A 17,386-nucleotide genomic window follows, 5' to 3' on the forward strand; every position below is an offset into this window, starting at 1 on the left:
CAGTATTTTTGCATCAACAAGGTGATTCCCAAAGAGCAGAATTTTTCATATTTTAATATTAAAAATTAGTTGCATATGTTGGGATAATGTGCAGTGTGTCTGAAAAGAAGAAGTAGCGGGCGGGCTTTAAAAAAACCCCCACTTTATAGTAGCATTCAAAATTTTTGTCTTGATAATACATCTTTATAACAGTGGAGGCTCTGTCATGGTTTGGAGGTCGATTTCAGCCAGTGGTGTTGGTCATCTCGTCAAAATTAACTGAATTATGAATGCAGGGAAATACAGTTAAATTTTGCTCCACTGTGCAATACCATCAAGAAGTGGAAAGTCTCTGATTGGCGTCAGCATCATATAGTACATTCATAAAAAAATCACTACAATGCATTAAAAGCATACCTGGAAAGAAAAATACACAATGAAAATGTCAGTTGTGGATTGGCCTCCCCAGATCTGCAACGTTATTGAAGTAGTGTGGGATCATCATGACAAAGAACATAACAAAAGGCAGCCAGAATCCACAGAAGCGCTTTGATTGTCCTCAGAGAATCCTGGAGAACTATTCCTGAAGACTGCTTAGTTTGACTAAAAGTGTTCAGACTGTGTTAAAGAATAAAGGTGATCATACAGAATATTGACTTTCATACTCATCAGAATTGTACAAACTTTGTTTTTGCCTTACATACTGCACTTCCATGTATGTTACATATTTCAACAATTTACTGCATCTATTTCCCATTTTATAGGAAAACATAAAGAAATTAGGGGTGACACAAACCTTTGCTTAGTTACTAATATGCCACTATAGCAAGAGTGAAATGTGTAAGTGGGGAGAAAATGCAAATCAGTGGTTACTCAGCTATTTTCTTTGATTTACGCTGGGACTGTTTGGACTGAGCTTGCTGAAACTTTGAAAATTTCAGTCTGAGACAGGATCGCGCCTCTCCTACGGTGCGAGAGGTAGGGGTGTGACTCAAGAGTATAAAGAGAGGGGTAAGGGGAGGGGGATAGACACATCAAACAAAGGGATGATGGTAGTGGTTGGAGGGTGACGAATGGGTGGCTCTGTCTGAAGTTTGGGAGGCAAAGAAAGAGAGTGAGGAAAGGTGTACATATTAAGCGAGAGATGTAAACGGAAGTAAAAGCACAGACAGAAAGAGAAAAAGACAGAGCGAGTGAGGGAGATCTGCATCATGGCCTAAAGCTGAATGCTGCCTTTATGAGCTATAGTTAAAAGGACACTGAGGCGTGAGTCCCTGTAACCATAGCAACTTCCCAGGAGCCCTGTGACAGACGGATAATAGAGTGAGAGAGGAGTTGCTTTTCTCTTCTTCACCCCTCCCTCCTTCCCTCCCTCTATTCTTCCCTCCCTCTCACTTGTTCTCACTTCCATTCCTCTCTTGGGCAGTTTGTTGGATCCTCGCATCTTAAAGGGATTTTCCTTCTCGCGGCTGCCCTGTCTTCTTCTTCTTCTGCTCTCTTTTTTTTTTCTTTTGCCTTTTATGTGCGCTCTGAAGTTTCCCAGCCCAGCAAAGGCTGCTCCAGACAACTGTTGCCATAATTGCTTGTTATCTATGTGAGCGACTTTTATGGACTCTCAGAACTGTTTGAGGACTTTATTTTTGTACATCCAGCGGGGCATTTTGCATTGGCACAGGGAGAAATGTGCTCCAAAGGCACTGTCTCAGCCCGTGATTCCTTTGTCTACATTTCAGAGGCTGTGCTGTCAAACCATGGTGCTGCCCCTGAGACCAATCGGCCTGAGAATATGCAATGCTTAACAGTAAGTGTGATAAAACCTTTCTCACTTTTTTTTTTTTTGTGTGTGTGTGTGTGTGTGTAAAGCTTACTTGTGCTTACATTTGTTTCTGCTCTGTGTTTGGGTGTGAGTGAACTGCATCAGAAACACTCTGGAACTTTAATAGCATTTGCAGTGCATATACATGTGTGTCCATATACATGTTTGATGATGCCGTTGCTGTCACTTTATGTTGGAAGTTTCTCCATACAGGTGCACAACTTTTGTGGTCCTTCGTTTTCAGCAGCTGCGTGTGTCCTTGTGTGCTTTATTTACTGGCTTTCCACGTCTGTGTGCAATGAACGGATAGGCCTGTTAAATGTACACAAAGTAGTTGACCCGTGACATTACACCACATCCACTGAAGTCATCATGCATAAATATGCCTGCAGTAAGGGAAATTTACTGCATGAAATTCCACGTTGCACATTCTGAGAAACCATAGCAACTAATTGAATCATTCGCTTAAGCTTTGAGGGGTGAGTGAAGCGAGATGTCATTTCTTGAAAGACAATGTTTGTCAAAAGGCTCGCTTCCATGTGACTCACTTGTGGAGCGGTGCGATTGTTTGTCATTACAAAGGCAAAAGAAGGAATCGTGCAGTCAGATGAGAAGTCACTTTTTCTTAACTGTTCTTGGAGAGCACAAATCCTTTCTACATTGCCTCTCTTGACCTTCACGTTGTGCATTTCCAGTTCTACGTCTTTTTTTTGTAGTTAGTTTTCTCTATTTCCACATTCTTGCCAAGTAGTATTAAAAATGAATGAGTTCAAGCGTCCTCAAAGTTGCTGGAGAGGGAGTGAGGATGCTTTTATCCATTTGAAGTGGCAACAAGGAAGAAGAAAAGCAACATGAAAAGAAAAACCTACACGCTAAGACCTGAGGGGTTTATTTGATTAAAGCACAGTTGGGACTCCTAAGGGACACACAAATGGCATTTTCAATCTATTGAGTATTTCCTGTTTTTACCCTATTTGGAACGCTAACTGCTTTGTTCTTGGCCTTGTGCTCCATGAGCTGCCTCCCTGATGGTTTTGCATGTAGCATGTGGTTTTGGCAGAAGCTTCTTTGCACTGTCCAGTGGTAACCTTCAGTAGGGAGGTATAATAATGTAAGATGTTCCTGGTCTCGTGCCAGCTCTACTGGGAACTTTTTTGAATGAATATTTTCACTGCTTGGCTGCAACCTATGCTACGTGCTCCTTGACCTGAGCAAGATAGCACAAAAGAGTTACTAACATTGTAGCTATTAGAAGGGATGCTTTTATTTAAGCTATCATTACATCAGTGTCATTAAGACATGGCATATGCATAGTCCTTGGCTTTAAAGCTGCTGTCAGATAATGCAACTCTCATTATCAGGTGTTTGTCAAAGAAAAATAATACACCTGTCAGCACTTAACTGTATGTAGCACTTTTTAGTGCTACAGTTTTAAACCTTAGTTAAATTCTGCAAACCTAACTATGTGTAAAAAGTTCCTCAGTTACTCATTCACATGCATGATTGGTGGTAGAGCTACACAACAAGCATCTTGGTTACCACTAGAAGCATTCAGTGTCTTGCCCATGGGTACTTTCACACATGGACAGCCAAGGTATTAAACCTCCAACCGTGTGGTTAATGGACACCCTAAGCTAGCACCGACACACGGCCACCCAAAGAACTCTGCTCCTAAGAAACTGAAACCTAAGAGCTTTTTGAATACAAGTTAAGTTTCCATCCGTCCATTTTCTGAAAGGCATCTTGATCAAACAATGTCTATCACAGTCCATTACAATAAGCTTATTTTTTATCCTCACAATGTCAGAAAGCAATGGAACATATTTATCATGTTAAAACTGGTTTACACTGCATCCAGTGTGTAATTTTTACATTAGCTTATAGATTAAAATTTAGATCTCTGATGAATCAATGCTGACCCCCCCAAAAAGTCTGCTTTTAAAATTTGCTCAATAAATGTGAAAAGTGGTTATTATATTTAAAAATAAATATATAAATAATCTTACTTTACTGCTGCCAGTGGAAGCCCCTGGTTGGCTCTTCGTTTATGCTGTGACTCATTTGACCGTCCTGTGTCACATCAGAGATGGTGCTGGTGTTGTTTTATCCCAAATTACAGCAATTATGCAGCAAATAAATAAGACATAAAATTGCTTTGCTACAAGCATCTTCCAGAATGCATCCTGTAATGGTAAACAGGTGCTTGTTCGAGATAGTTACTTGTATTTTTTCCCCCCCTCCAATGTATGGAGCAGATTACACGAAAAACAAAACAAAAAACAAAAAACAAAAAAAAACAAGACTGAAGAACGGATATTATCAGTCTTTTAGTACAAATGTACAATACGCTGCATGTCATCAGAAAACCCCACAGTACCTCAGTCTAAGTAGTAGAGTAACAAAACATGCATACGAGGCTCAGAAGCCTATTGTAAGAAAGAAAGTCCTTAGCTGGTCACAGACTGTTTAGCAGACAAACTTTGAAAAAATAAAACAATTAATAGTGACTATTTTGGCAGTGGAATGAATGAGAAATAGTATTAATTACTTTTATGACTCATTGATTGCGGTAAATAATTAAGTAGGCAGGCAGGTTAGTTTTAGGGAAACACTGATTTGCGTTAAATAATTTTCGGTTGTTAGATGAGTTATTTTGTTCGGCTACAATAAAAAGTGCTTGTTCGTGGTTTAGGGAGGATTGGTCAAGATTAATAAATGTCAGTGTTAATTTGTGGTTGGACAAAGTAAACAAACTGTTAAGTTGTGTCATGTTTCGGCTATGTGGCAGGCAGGGATTGGACCCAAACGCAAACTCACAGGGACAGAACTTGAACTCAAAAGCACAGCTTTATTGCTGGAAAATAGAACACAAGCAATACAAAACTAAACTGGGACAAGCCAATTAAAATGCACACCAGAAGCCACAGGGAGAATCACACACAGCATGAGGGAGACTACAACACTGACAAAGAGAAACACAGGGCTTAAATACACAGAGGGATAACAAGGGAATGAGACACAGAAGGAGAGCACAGCTAGGAGTAATCAGGCTGGACGAGACAAGGGAAGCAAAACTAGAAACACTCACATGAGACATGGACCTTCAAAGTAAAACAGGAAACACACTGACTGAACTCTAAACATGCAAACTTAACAGCAACTGAGAAGACAGACTACAGGGACCAGAAACATGGTACAAAGAGGTCACAGTAGACACAACATTGAACACAGGGAAGCCATATTACAAAGCCAAAGAACTAAACCTATGATAACCATAACTGAAATCTAGGGAAACAAGAAACAGTACAACAAAGGACTCAAAACATAATCCATAATATAAAAACATGAGATCTCTTCAAAATAAAACAGGAAACATGAGAGGCAGACATGACAACATAAGACAACAGACATGAAACACACGAAGGGCAAGGGAGACTTCGCAGGGGTTGAAAACACAAGGGGGAGCTAATAAGCAAATGAACATAGGAAACCTAATAAGCTTAAACATACACTATAAACATCAAAAGAACTAAAACTCAAAACACTGGGTCATAAGACCCAGGATCGTGACAAGTTGAAATTCAATATTTTGTTGTTTTGTTTGTTCACCTGATCTTATCTCAGATTTTTCACTTGAGTCTGCTTCTGTCTTTAGCTGCCGTTGGCTTCGACTCAAAGGCCAAGACTTCTGGTTTTCTGTAGGGGTCATTGTGTGGATGCAGATAAAAAAGAAGAAAGCTAAGCTATCATTCAACCCTGGCCCAAAATACATTCCATCATACAACCTGTAAGCCTGCTTAAATGCAATTGACCAGTTGTACTGAAAGCCCAACCAGAAACCATGTGCTGCTAACAAAAATCAGATTTTACATGTTAATATGCAGATTTTAAACCCTACACTTGGCATAAAAGTGGGATGTTTTTCCACTTTCCAGACACCCTGAATATCCTGAGTGGAAGTTCCCCCTGTGCTTGTTAAGACAGTTTCTCAAACCACAATCAATCTTTTAGACCAAATCATTTTATAAAGTTAATTTCTCTGAGCTTTATTAAATTACATCAGGTAAAAGCGGACTCCTATTGGTTGATCTTCATGGTATCAAGAAACTGCATGGAGTGAATAAAAAATAATCAATAACAGTTTGAGGCTGCGTCCAACAAATTCTCCCCCCACCGCACTTTGCAATGGCTGAGGCCTGTGTTTTTTTACAGGACCCTAAATTCCACAGCGTCGTCTTCCAAACTGGACGCTTTTTCAGTTTGCCACAAATTAAACTTTGGGTAAAACGCTCAGTTGTTATTTACTTAGCCATCAGGCCACAGTAGAGAAGGTGCGGGACTAATATCTCACTGGCTACTTAAAAACACTGGAGGACTTTTACGGTCGCCCTGTCTTTACCTGACATCCCCAAATGAACACCTTGCTCAGAGGGAAACAGTTCTTGGAGTCACGTTTTGTTGATCCGGGATCTATGAGTTAACCAACAGTCAGCTGGAGTCAGGTACTTGCTTCACATTACTTTTGTGAATATTCCGTTTCGTGGCAACTAAAGCGCTAACCTGAATCCCCACCCCCACAAAAAACGCTGTCCCCCTAAAGCGCTCTCAAGCGCTCCCAGCTGGATGTTTTCAGAAGAACGTCTGGCGTTTTCACTTGGCAAAAAATGCTTTAGTGGACAAAGCCCCTCAGACCTATTCAGCAGATCAGTATGACACTTAAAATGTATCCGTGTTGCTTTAGAAACACTCTGAGATGCCAGCTTTGTGAAAAGCAGTGGTCATATGGCGCTTATGTAGAGAATCAGAGTGATTGCACAGGATTAGACAGAGGAGGTAACTTTAGTTTCACCTTTCACATGCTTTCCTTCTATCGTTTAGGTTAAAAAGTACTTCTCTATATCTTCATGTTTTCCACATATGCAAACAAAACTTACAAATACATTACATTTCCTACACTGCTGGAAGAGTCGCTTTTAAGGTCATTGAGGGCATTGTGGCATCTGCATGTGTAAAAGGTCCTTTCGTCTTCCCTTCTCATCTCCTCCCTCCTTCATTCTTGTTTTCCCTCTTCCTCTTTATCTCCGGGTGAATCAGAGTAACATATGATTGTGCGGTTTGTGTGGGACAGTCTCAGGGGAGACTTAAGGGAGGGGGGGAAGCACATTCACAGACTAAATTAGGGGAGAATGGAAAACCCTTTTAGAGTTTCTCCTTTTTTATTTTTTTTGTACTCTCTTTCTGTTGCCATGTCCCTGCTCCGTTCCAGACCACCGCTAATTTCCTCCCTCACTGTGGTATCCTCCTCTGCATCCTTCTCCTCTCTTTCCCCCCTGTCCCCTACTAAACAAAGAGGTCTGTGGTATCATTAACTGCCTTCTCTTCACCAACTCAAACATTTTTCAGTGTTTGGTAATGGCCTTGCACATGAATACCTTCAGCGATTCACACAGGACTCATTAAAAGGCTTTGGCAATGTTGATAGAGATGTTGGTGAAGATAATACTTGATATACACAAAGGAATGTACCACAGCAATGAAAAAGCACATGGCTATTTTCCATCCACTGAATACGCTTTCACAACTTCTTCTCACGTATTGTGGTTCTTGTGCATTTAGTTAATTAATAAATTAAGTTAGTTAACATGTTTGGAAGATAAACTGTGTTTCGTAGTGTGTGTTGCAGTGTGCGAGCCGAATGTCCCTGTAATTTATTCCGAAATGCTGGTGCTGCTTTTTAAGAAAGTGTTGTTGGCATTTAGGATTAATAATCATAAGAAGGGCATGTTGTGGTGACTGCAGCATTTGATTTGTGTGATATTTAGAGAAAATGTTGATGTCCTCTTAAAAACAAAATCAGAAAATTCTCTTGCAATGCCTTAAATGGAAAACTAAAGCAATTGATCTTTTGAAATCTGACATTTTGAGTTACCAATTTAGGGTGAAGGATTAGTTTACCTGTCAGATTGTACTGAAGTAAAATTAAACTATAGCTTGTTAGAAAGCAAGGACTGCCACCATAATAATAATGGTCACATAATAAATGTAATGGTTCCTTTATATGGTTCCTTTATAAAGATGCCTTTCAAGATTTTGTGGGCACTTACTGACAATAATGTAGAGTAAAAGCTGTTATATAAAACACAAACCAGCACATTAGAAACAAATGTGCTGGTTTGTGGAAAAAAAAAAACAGGAAAATAATCAAGCCTAATGAGCTAGAACAAAACCCACTGAGGATGCAAGGTGGGGTTTGAGTAACGTCTTAAATTGTCCAGGATTTCATGTTTTGGATGTTAGTTTGCAGAGTTTTGGAGTGTGGCTACAGAAGGCTTTGTCTCTCACAGGCTGCAGTCTGTGGAGAGAAACGGGCACCTCTCCTGTGTCTGAGGATAGGAGGGTTAGGAGGCAAGAGCGATGCTGAGGCACAAGACGGTAGAAGGGCTTGCAGGTGAGGTGGAGAGTCTTGTAGAGGAGTGTGATAGACATGTGCCTCTCAAGAACTCAGTAGGAAACAGCACTTTATTACAGAAGTTCAGGGGTGGAAAGAGAAATGCATGCTTGAGCGTTTTTAGCAAGAGGATTAGAAAATGAAACCCAGAGACAAGAGGTGTTGTGGAGGTGGAGGCATTCAGATTGATGTGTTGATCTGAGCAGTGGAGAACGCCTTGGGACAGAGAAGCTAGTGGGGCTTACTGATAGTAATTAACTGCTTTCCTTTGAGAGGTATGATTGGAACCAGGAGAGGGCAGTGCCACAAACATGCATTGGGTAAAGTGGGTGAGCAGAACACTGCAGCATACAATATCAAAGGCAGTGGATGGGTTGAAAAGGCCAGCATCTTTTGCACTGAGGAATTTGTTAGTGATCTTGATGAGAACAATCTCAGTGCTGAGCTAAGCCTGGGTTGTAGGTTGTAGAGTTCATGATTGGACTTATAATGCTGGATCTGTGAAGCAGCTGCTGCAAACTCAAACTTTCTGGAGTTTTCTTTGTTTTCTCACTTTCTAAAAATGATCATCTGAAGCACAGATTTAAGACTTGACATGAAACAGAGATGCCATGTCAGCATTTACCAGTTATGTTTACTGGTTTTTAAAAAAAGGCTATCGGCTCATGGAAATGACAGTGAGCACAGTTCATGAATATTAACAATAGTTGAGCCCTGGACAACATGTCCCCTCACATCAATTTGCTTGTCAGCTACCATTAGCTTTTAAACCGTCTCTGTGCAAATGGGTCTGACACTTTTGTCTGTTGCAAAGGATGGACAGGAAGGGTGAGGTGAGCTGAATAGATGAGAAAGAGTTTATTTTTTTCTTCTTTTGGATTGTGTCTTTGAAAAAAAAAGAAGAATGGCTGGATTCATTGCCAGGAAATATTCTTTTGTGAGTATTTTGGGACTTGGCTGCTCTTAACCTTCCTCTCTTCTCCGCAAGGTGCTGAGCTTATCGTTGTTCTTTCCTATACTTTCCAACTTTTGTTAATCTGAAAGAAGCAACCCTGTCCTGCTATGTTTCAGGGGGAAGAGCAAACTGTCTGTGCCTCAACCCCTAAAATTGCTTCTGATGAGCAGAGCAGTCTTCCACTTCAATTCAAGTGTAGTGACATTAAAAGTAAGAACTGTGATCACTTTGCTGATCCCCTTAGATTTCATGTAGTCCCATCACTTAAACGTGTGAGACATATATATCTGCAATTCGCCACTTGTTCTTTGACTTTACAGTTCAAACAGATGATGTGAGTAACTGATCGATTTAAGGTGGTGCACTGCAGAGAAAAACGTGTTTTTGTTAGTTTTGAGATCTGGTTTTCAGACTAGTGGAAAGAAAACATCCATAATGCACTGCGCATTTACTGCATAAATATACTGTATGTGCTTTATTTTAAAAAATGCGTTGTCATAACATAAATAATCTGCTGGGGAAGTTTCATGATGGCATCTGCACTAGCTACTTGAAAGTTTTTACCTTGTTCCTGTGTAGTTTCTCCCCTAAACATACAGTAAATAAACAATTTGAAGTTCATTGGCCTGCTGCATTCAGGGTTGACTTGCTCTTTATCTCTCATATTATGCACAGTGTCACCCTCAAAATGTTGTAACTATAGTTGCACCTATGACTCTGCATGCCAAACTTCCACTGTTTGAATTTTAAATGCAACTCGAGCTGTGACCTTGAACTCGGTCTTAGACCCATCGTGTGTTCACTGGCTCAGAAGACGTCTCTTCCTTTGATAGCTGTTTATTCAGGTCAGAAAGAGAGAGGCAGAAGGAGGGAGAGAGATCCCACACTACTAAAAAAACAGATTGGCCTTGTCTGGCTCCGAGACAAGCTTTTCAAACTTTTCTTTCACTCTTCTCGCTAAGACCGGCTTTCTTCTCTCCTTTTCTTCTGTCCCTCTAATCCGTCCTTCTGCCTATTTAGAGGTGAACAGCGCAGCGTGAAAGAAAGAGAAAGTGTTTTTGTGTGCTTGACGGGTAACCCTCGCCCTTTTCAAAAGGCAAACAGGGAAAAGCTGCCATCACTATTGGCATGAAGGGATCTTAAAACAATGGCCTTTTCTGCCACTTTATTAACACTGTACAGACTAATGCAGCAGCACTCCTCTTTCACCCCGCTCGTTTTCTGTCCGTGTTTCTTTCCTCGAGCCAGATATTCAGACGATTAAAAAGAAAAAGCAGCAAGCTGGGAATTAAAGGGGCTGTAAAGGGTTAGACAGCCTTTGTCGCAGTCGTGATTTAACAGGTTTTTTCCCTCCGCTGCTATTCAGGCGTTTTTTGTTGTTATTTTGCAGCTGACCACCTCTCTCTCAGATATACGGATATTTAAAACAAAAACAGAAGCAAAGCTTGGATAGCTGGAGCAGGAGGGGAGATTGTTCGGAATTCTCAGACCTGCGAATTTCCGTACCGTGTGCTTGGAGCCGAGTGGGGAGCGACTGAAAGGAAAAGCAGAGGAAATGTGGAAGTCGAAAACATAACAAACAAGCAGAATGTCTGGACGGAGGTTGGGGAGTATGGGGAAAAAAAAGTACGGTGGAAAGAGTCCGATGAGGTGCGAAGTTTGATTGAGGCGCGAGAGTGAAGCTTGTCCCTAAACAACAGTGCTGTCGTTGTATTTTGTGTGTTTTGCCGGGAAATGAGGTCATTAAAATTGGTAACACGCAAAAGTGGAGAGCAATCAGACACGTTTCCGTTTACAGTCCACATGTGGTCCGAGTTTAACTCTGCGACAACTGCAGGCTCAGGCCCGGCCTATTAAAAGTCCTGCCTTTCACGGTCTTATTCATACATGTCTCACTCGCGCTGCCTGCATTAGTCACTGCAGAGTATATACAGTATTTACAAGGGACAGTTCTATAGCACCTTTCACAACCTCACAGTGTCGACTCAGGAAACAAACTGGCCTTATCGGGGGCAGACACACAAAGCTGTTCAAGCAGCAGGGTGGCGAGGTATGCATAAGTGCATGTGTGTATGTGTGCGGAGGGGGGTGGCGGTGGGAGGCACTTCCTCCTATTCTTCTGCTGTTGAAGAGTTCCCATGAGCGCCCCTGCCAGGAGCTACAGTGTGGCCTGAGCGGGCTGAGCCAGCGCCAGTCTCGCCTACATGACGCCGTCACACACTCACACAGCTGATCTCAGGCACTGCTGCAACTTCTGCTGTTCAGGCCACAGGGCGAGGAGCTGGGCCGCGTGGTGCAGGATACAACAGATGGAAGAAGAAAGAAGAGAGATGAAAAGAGGAAGGTTTTGAGTGAGAAAGGGAAGTCAAACACATGAAGCTGAGGTTGGCATGAAATTGTAGGTACAAAGAGAGGCAAAAAAAGATGATTCTGCACAGATGACTGGAGTCAGAATAATAATACATTTTGAGTTTGGAGGTCAGTGGCAGTGTTTTTGCACAGAGGACGGGGAAACTGAGACTCATTTACGGAAAAGCTGGTGCAGCGTGAACGCCCGAAGTATCCAAGGAGCATTTCTCTTCCACAGATTCCTGTTTGTTACCCAGCGAGGTGAGGGACACTCTTGCCACCTAAAGCCACCTCAACTGGACTGTCACCTGGGCACACTTCAATACTAAATTCCCTACAGCCTCTGCCTGGGCAGCTGTCACCACCAAGATGATCCATAACACCCTAAAGTCCACCCAGCCATCGGAGCAAAGCCCCAGGAGAACAAGCTCAGCGGCACAAAGGAAACTTTGGCGATACTCGGGCTGCAGGAGTGCTGGCCAGGTGGAGAGTCACCGTCGTAGTGTGTGTGTATTGGCTGCGGACTTGAACACAGGAGAGGGAGGAGGAAGAGGAGGTGGTGTAATACACACCATCCACGGGCTGTGTCACCTGTGCATCGGATGTAGGCTGCCTCAGGTGTGTCTGAGTTCAAGTTACAGAAGTGAGAGAAAGGGAAGGCGGTGGTGGAAGAGGGAGTGGGAATGGGGAGTGCTTTAGCTGCACGGTTGCAACCTGTGTGTGTGAGTGAAACCCGAGTTAACAGTTTTAATAGTTCTGATCTTGGAACAGCGCTTTCATAATTTATCTGCAACAGATGAATAAAGTTCCCAGAATTATAACACTCCAGCAGCGTAGATAGTTTTTGATCTTTCTAACACAGAAGCAGAATATAAAATATTGAAGTGGAAACATCCTTGTTTGCACGCTGATAAAAAAAGAAAATGCACTTCCAGCTACATGCCAGCAGAAGAATAACTGCCGGCGGTATGGTGGTGTGGGGGTGGGCGGGGGTGTTTTTCTTGAGGTAAGAGACCCAGGAGACACATATTTAGAATGATATGAACTGACACTTTTGGTACACATTTAACATACAGATCAAAATTAGTCAATCAGATGTGAAAATATAAGAATATAATGTTAATGACTCCGAATAAAGATTAATCAGATTTCTGCATTTAGTGTCTAACGAGACTAAAAGAATAACGACTGGAAGTTAATTTTGAGTCCGAACTTACATGATGAAAATTCAGCGAGACGTTAGTCAGATAAGGGTGTGGGTGCGTTTTGCTTTCTTTAGTCAGTGAACATACTGACCCAGATCACAGTGTCCAGCCGTATGTGATTGGTAAGTTTTATTTACTTAACTCTTCTCCTGCACTGTTGGAAGTAAACAAGACAAAACTGTTTCCAACTAAATGTTAGGGCTGTAAAATAAAGGCGTTAGTAATAAAACTTTGCAAATGATTTGAATCATTCACACCTGTTTGAAAACAATAAAAAGACAAGGAGTTGGGGAAAAAAGGCTTTTGAAAGGACAAGGTTGATATTCATTTTCATTAAAAATAATGAAATGAGAAACAAAAGTTGTGCTATCATCAGATCTATATTGATGGTGATTGTGGGTCACGCAAGGATGAGTGAAAAAAAAGAAAAGCACATGCATGAGCACTCTTCTGCTGGGTTCATTTAAGTTTGTTACAACTAACTTAAAATCCTACTTTTTATTCTAGTCCTTACTCATTATGATTGTTATTAATTCATCAGTAAAGCCCTGCTTATACAATTTAAATATTTAATGCATGCTGGCAGCATGTCCCATTCATTTTTCTTCATTTATCTCACTAATACGTCTCGTGATTGATGGAGCAAAATATGAAAAATCATTGATGGATTATTTCCAGGCTCCTCTTTTCTAAAAATAATCCTCCTGATTTAATTTAGAAGTGGAAAAAAAAGGACATCAGACGGCTTTCTAAAACAGACCAGAGGTAGTCCAAGTGATTGGACTCGGCTATGCTTACAAATTTAATTAACGCTGTAAAGGCTATGGATTCTGGATGAATCAATCCAAATTAGGCAGCTCTGAGAGCTCGCTTAAAAAGGACAAGTATCTGAACAAGGAAGAGATAGAAAGGGATAGATGAGACAGCAGACTGGCAGTCTGTGCCGCACTTCTCTCCATTGTCAGTCCCATTCTTTGCTTTTCTCAGATTTCTGTCACATATTCGGTTTCTGCTCTTTCAAAGTGTTTATTGGTGGTTTGTTGTTTGTCTTAAATTCCAGGGAAATGCTTTACTTCAGACCAGCTGTTCCTCTTTTTGTCGCTTAGTTTGTGATCCGTTTTATCCCCTTTCATAGTGTTTTTGTAAAAAACAAAACAAATCCTGGTTTAGGTGAAGAGAGATGGTTTCTTTTTCAGTTTTTAACTGATTTTGATTGAATTTGATTGCTGTCTTCCTACAAAAATATAGACCTACACACACAAAGCACTGAATTAAGTTTAGTTTAAGAACTTATCTTAACCGTTGTCACAGTCGCCAGTGAAGATATGCAGTCATTAGTCTACCAGTTTAAACGTGTCAGTGTTTTTTGTAGGTTGCACTGACATATTCTCCTTCTCCTAATCCCAATTACATAGTTTATGGATGCTCCAAAGGCGAGTGTTTTGTATTTTTCAGTTACTGAGGAAGGACAACAACTAAAAGATTGAATGTTTGGCACATTAGTGAAACGTGTACAAAACTGTGCATCAGTCACATTTGCTTTTTTTTCTTTTTAGGGCAGCGACAAAGTCCGCCGTATTTGTCCGTGGCATGAAAGTCTTTTTTGTAGCAGTGTATTTTTGGAGGGGACAGATTAAAGTGACTCAAGGTTAAAGGAATATGGTGACACGAGGCATAAAATCGGTGGACTATAAGAAACCGCAATGGTAGTCGACATTTCAGGGTCGTGCCGAGCTTCGGGCCCCTGAATAATCAGTGTATTTCTACAAGTTGCTGCATCTCGCTCATGGGCAGACTTTGTAATTTAGGAGCATGTACATGTTTGCTCTGCTGTAGGAATAAAAAAAAGAAAGAAAGGGCGAGCGAGCGGGGATGTCTGTGTGTTTTGGGCCCCCCGGTTTTCAGCAGATGACATGGAAAGTGAGATGTTTTGGATGGAACTTTGTTGACTTTGGCTCAGGCTTTCGGGTGCAGGTATTTGAATGTTTGGCAACACAAGAGACAGACAGACAATGTGAAAGATCCATCAGCATTTGTGCCTGTGTGCGTATGTGATACTTTTCAATGGACAAATATTGGTCCTCTCTACTCTACCTGATTGGACAACATATTCCAGTAAAATCACTTCGTATCGATTATTTGAAATGTTCATGTTTATTTATTCATTTGCAGAATTAAAACCCTACAAATAGCTATAGAGCACAACACAGTTCTTACCAGCACCATCAAAGGATCAAAGGTTAAATCGAACTCGATATGAAATAGGTTGTAGTGATTATTCATGAACTTCCTGTTGTATTGACTTTTTTGGACCTATTTTTTGCAATATAAAACTAACTTTTTACATTAATGGGGGGGAAATTAAAGTCTTTATCAGCTGCCTCTGTACACTGCGTATATAAAATCTGGCTAAATGTTAAGTTAATTGGCAGTCTGACTGTTTTTTCCCCTTTCTCTCAGCTAATGGACAAAGAATCTTTTTATCTCAACAGTTGTTTTTCCCACTAACTCAGCTAATTGGCTTCAATGGGAATCTGCTGTCAAGACAGTTTTAGCAGGAAGTAGAAGCAGAATACAAATCATAAATCCAATTGTCCCGTAGCGAGGAAGGAAGTTGATCATTTTGCTTACGTGCTACTTTTCGTTTCTCAGGTAGCAGGGGAGAGAGTGATTTCCTATCACCGTATCACAAAATGCTCATGGTGTGTGTGCGTGTTTTCTGCAGGTGACCATCCTTCGAGGAAAGGATGGATACGGATTCACCATCTGCTCGGATTCTCCTGTGAGGGTACAGGCTGTTGATCCAGGCAAGTTTTACACGCACGTTGTTAGATACATGAAACCCAACTGTTCCTAAAGGATCCATTGTTCAAACTGTGGGTCTTTAAATACTCGGAAACATGACAAAACAGCGCTGCACTTTTCTTTGAGCCTGCCTTTTATATTTTTGATGGACGGGTTTGATTCAACATCAGAATCTGAGGTTTTTCCATGTTTTTCTCGCTGACTGCCAATGACAGATTTCTGTTTTTAATAGTATTTGTATAACATGAGGATATGCCAAAACAGTGTAGTGCTAAACAACATACTATAAATTGTATATGTCAAGACAGGGGCCTTCTTGAGTCAGAAATGGCTTGGTGTTTTCCTCTGTTCCATTTTACATTTGCTGTATAAATACTCTGTTTGCCTTTGTGTCCCATTGATTGACCTGAGTTTGACATCTCTCCCCCTTTTCTGGCATGTTGCCTTTATTCAATAGCGCCGTGGAGAGAGAAGAGAAATGTGGGGAAAGAGGGCAGGGAAGCAAAGGTCTGGTCAGCTGATGACTCAACTGCTATTGACATTTTCTATTAGTATGCCCCCTTAAGATATCAGATTGCCCTTTTAATTTGGTATGTCATAATTACGTGATGCATTTGAAGTTACATCATCAGTGTGTGGGGTGGGGGGGCTCGTAAAATGACCACTATTACCAGCTCAGTCGGTTGAGTGTGGCAGTAGATAAACTTCCACCATCCTCACACTGCCACTCTGAAAGGAACTAGAGTGAAGGCATCCAACGGGGATAACTATATCATCCTGGCACCCATCAACCCTGGAAGCCAGGTACCGCAGAGTGGTGGTGGGCTGCATCTTCATCATCTTCTCCGTCCTCCTCATCCTCACCATGGTCATATGGTGGCTCATCCTAGATATGTCTCCTTACCTTACATCCCTGGTGCTGATAGATAGATGGACTGTATGTACAGTATGTCTGGGCCATTTGGGTTACTGCTGTCTCACTGATTTGTGATTTATAACATGTTCAGCTCAGTCGGTAGAGTGCGGCAGTTGAGAGCAAGGCTGTCTGTCAGATAGATACCTTTGAGTTAAGCCCCCATGTTGGGAAGTCTCTTCCCAGTTGTCATGTCTTTAATTAAGATGCTGTGTCCCAAGCTAATAATGTGTGAAAAGTTGTGGTCATGATTTTATTGCTTATGCCCTGCAGGGATTTGCCATTATGAATCTCGAAGGCTAAAGAAACAAACTTGCACATAAAATACAAGCTACAGCTCTGGTGTGTGTTAATGGTTCTTGAGAGTGTGCAATGATGCAAACTTTTTGTTTCCATCTTTTTACTTTGACAGGGGGTCCAGCAGATCAGGCTGGTCTGCAGCAGCTGGACACTCTCCTGCAGCTAAATGGTCAGCCAGTGGAGCAGTGGAAGTGTGTGGACTTAGCCCATGCTATAAGGTAAAAACAACACAAACAAAAACAGGCTTATTGGCAACTAAATGTTGCAGAATAACTTTTCATGTGCATATCCACATCTCTATGGTGAAAATTAGGGAAGTTATTAGAGAGGTTTAGAGGTTTTCAGAGATAATTGTTGCATCCAAATTGAGTTACAGATCAGTTTAAGCGGCCCCCTAAGCTAAGCCTGTGGTGTTTACAGGGCTTTCATTTCAGAAGCTGAGATTGTCAGAAACCAAAAGGAAATCCATTTACACTGAAGCGATGTGGGAATAGCTCTGCAATTACACGTTATGAAGTCAGTGATTTATCAGCACTCAACAGCATAATCTTAGTTAAACTTTTAAGGGTTTGATCCTCTGTTTGCTTTTCGATGAGCTGTCTCATTCCTACAGTGA

General features: G+C 41.3%; 1 protein-coding gene across 2 annotated transcripts in view; it reads left to right on the plus strand.

Annotated features, from left to right (window-relative positions):
* Positions 1-17,386, plus strand: part of rgs3a (regulator of G protein signaling 3a) — a 121,574-nt gene that overhangs the window by 16,149 nt on the left and 88,039 nt on the right. The window contains exons 2-4 of one of the 2 annotated variants that reach the window (XM_012916698.5): positions 1,713-1,780; positions 15,478-15,559; positions 16,883-16,988. In XM_012916698.5, the coding sequence (XP_012772152.1) occupies positions 1,766-1,780; positions 15,478-15,559; positions 16,883-16,988 (203 nt within the window). In that variant the 5' untranslated portion in view covers positions 1,713-1,765. Of the gene's footprint in view, positions 1-1,712; positions 1,781-11,380; positions 12,166-15,477; positions 15,560-16,882; positions 16,989-17,386 lie in introns of those variants that run through there. The other variant, XM_004537996.5, reaches the window with a different exon arrangement.

This window comes from Maylandia zebra, linkage group LG7 (genome assembly GCF_041146795.1).
Source record: "Maylandia zebra isolate NMK-2024a linkage group LG7, Mzebra_GT3a, whole genome shotgun sequence".
NCBI lineage: Eukaryota > Metazoa > Chordata > Actinopteri > Cichliformes > Cichlidae > Maylandia > Maylandia zebra.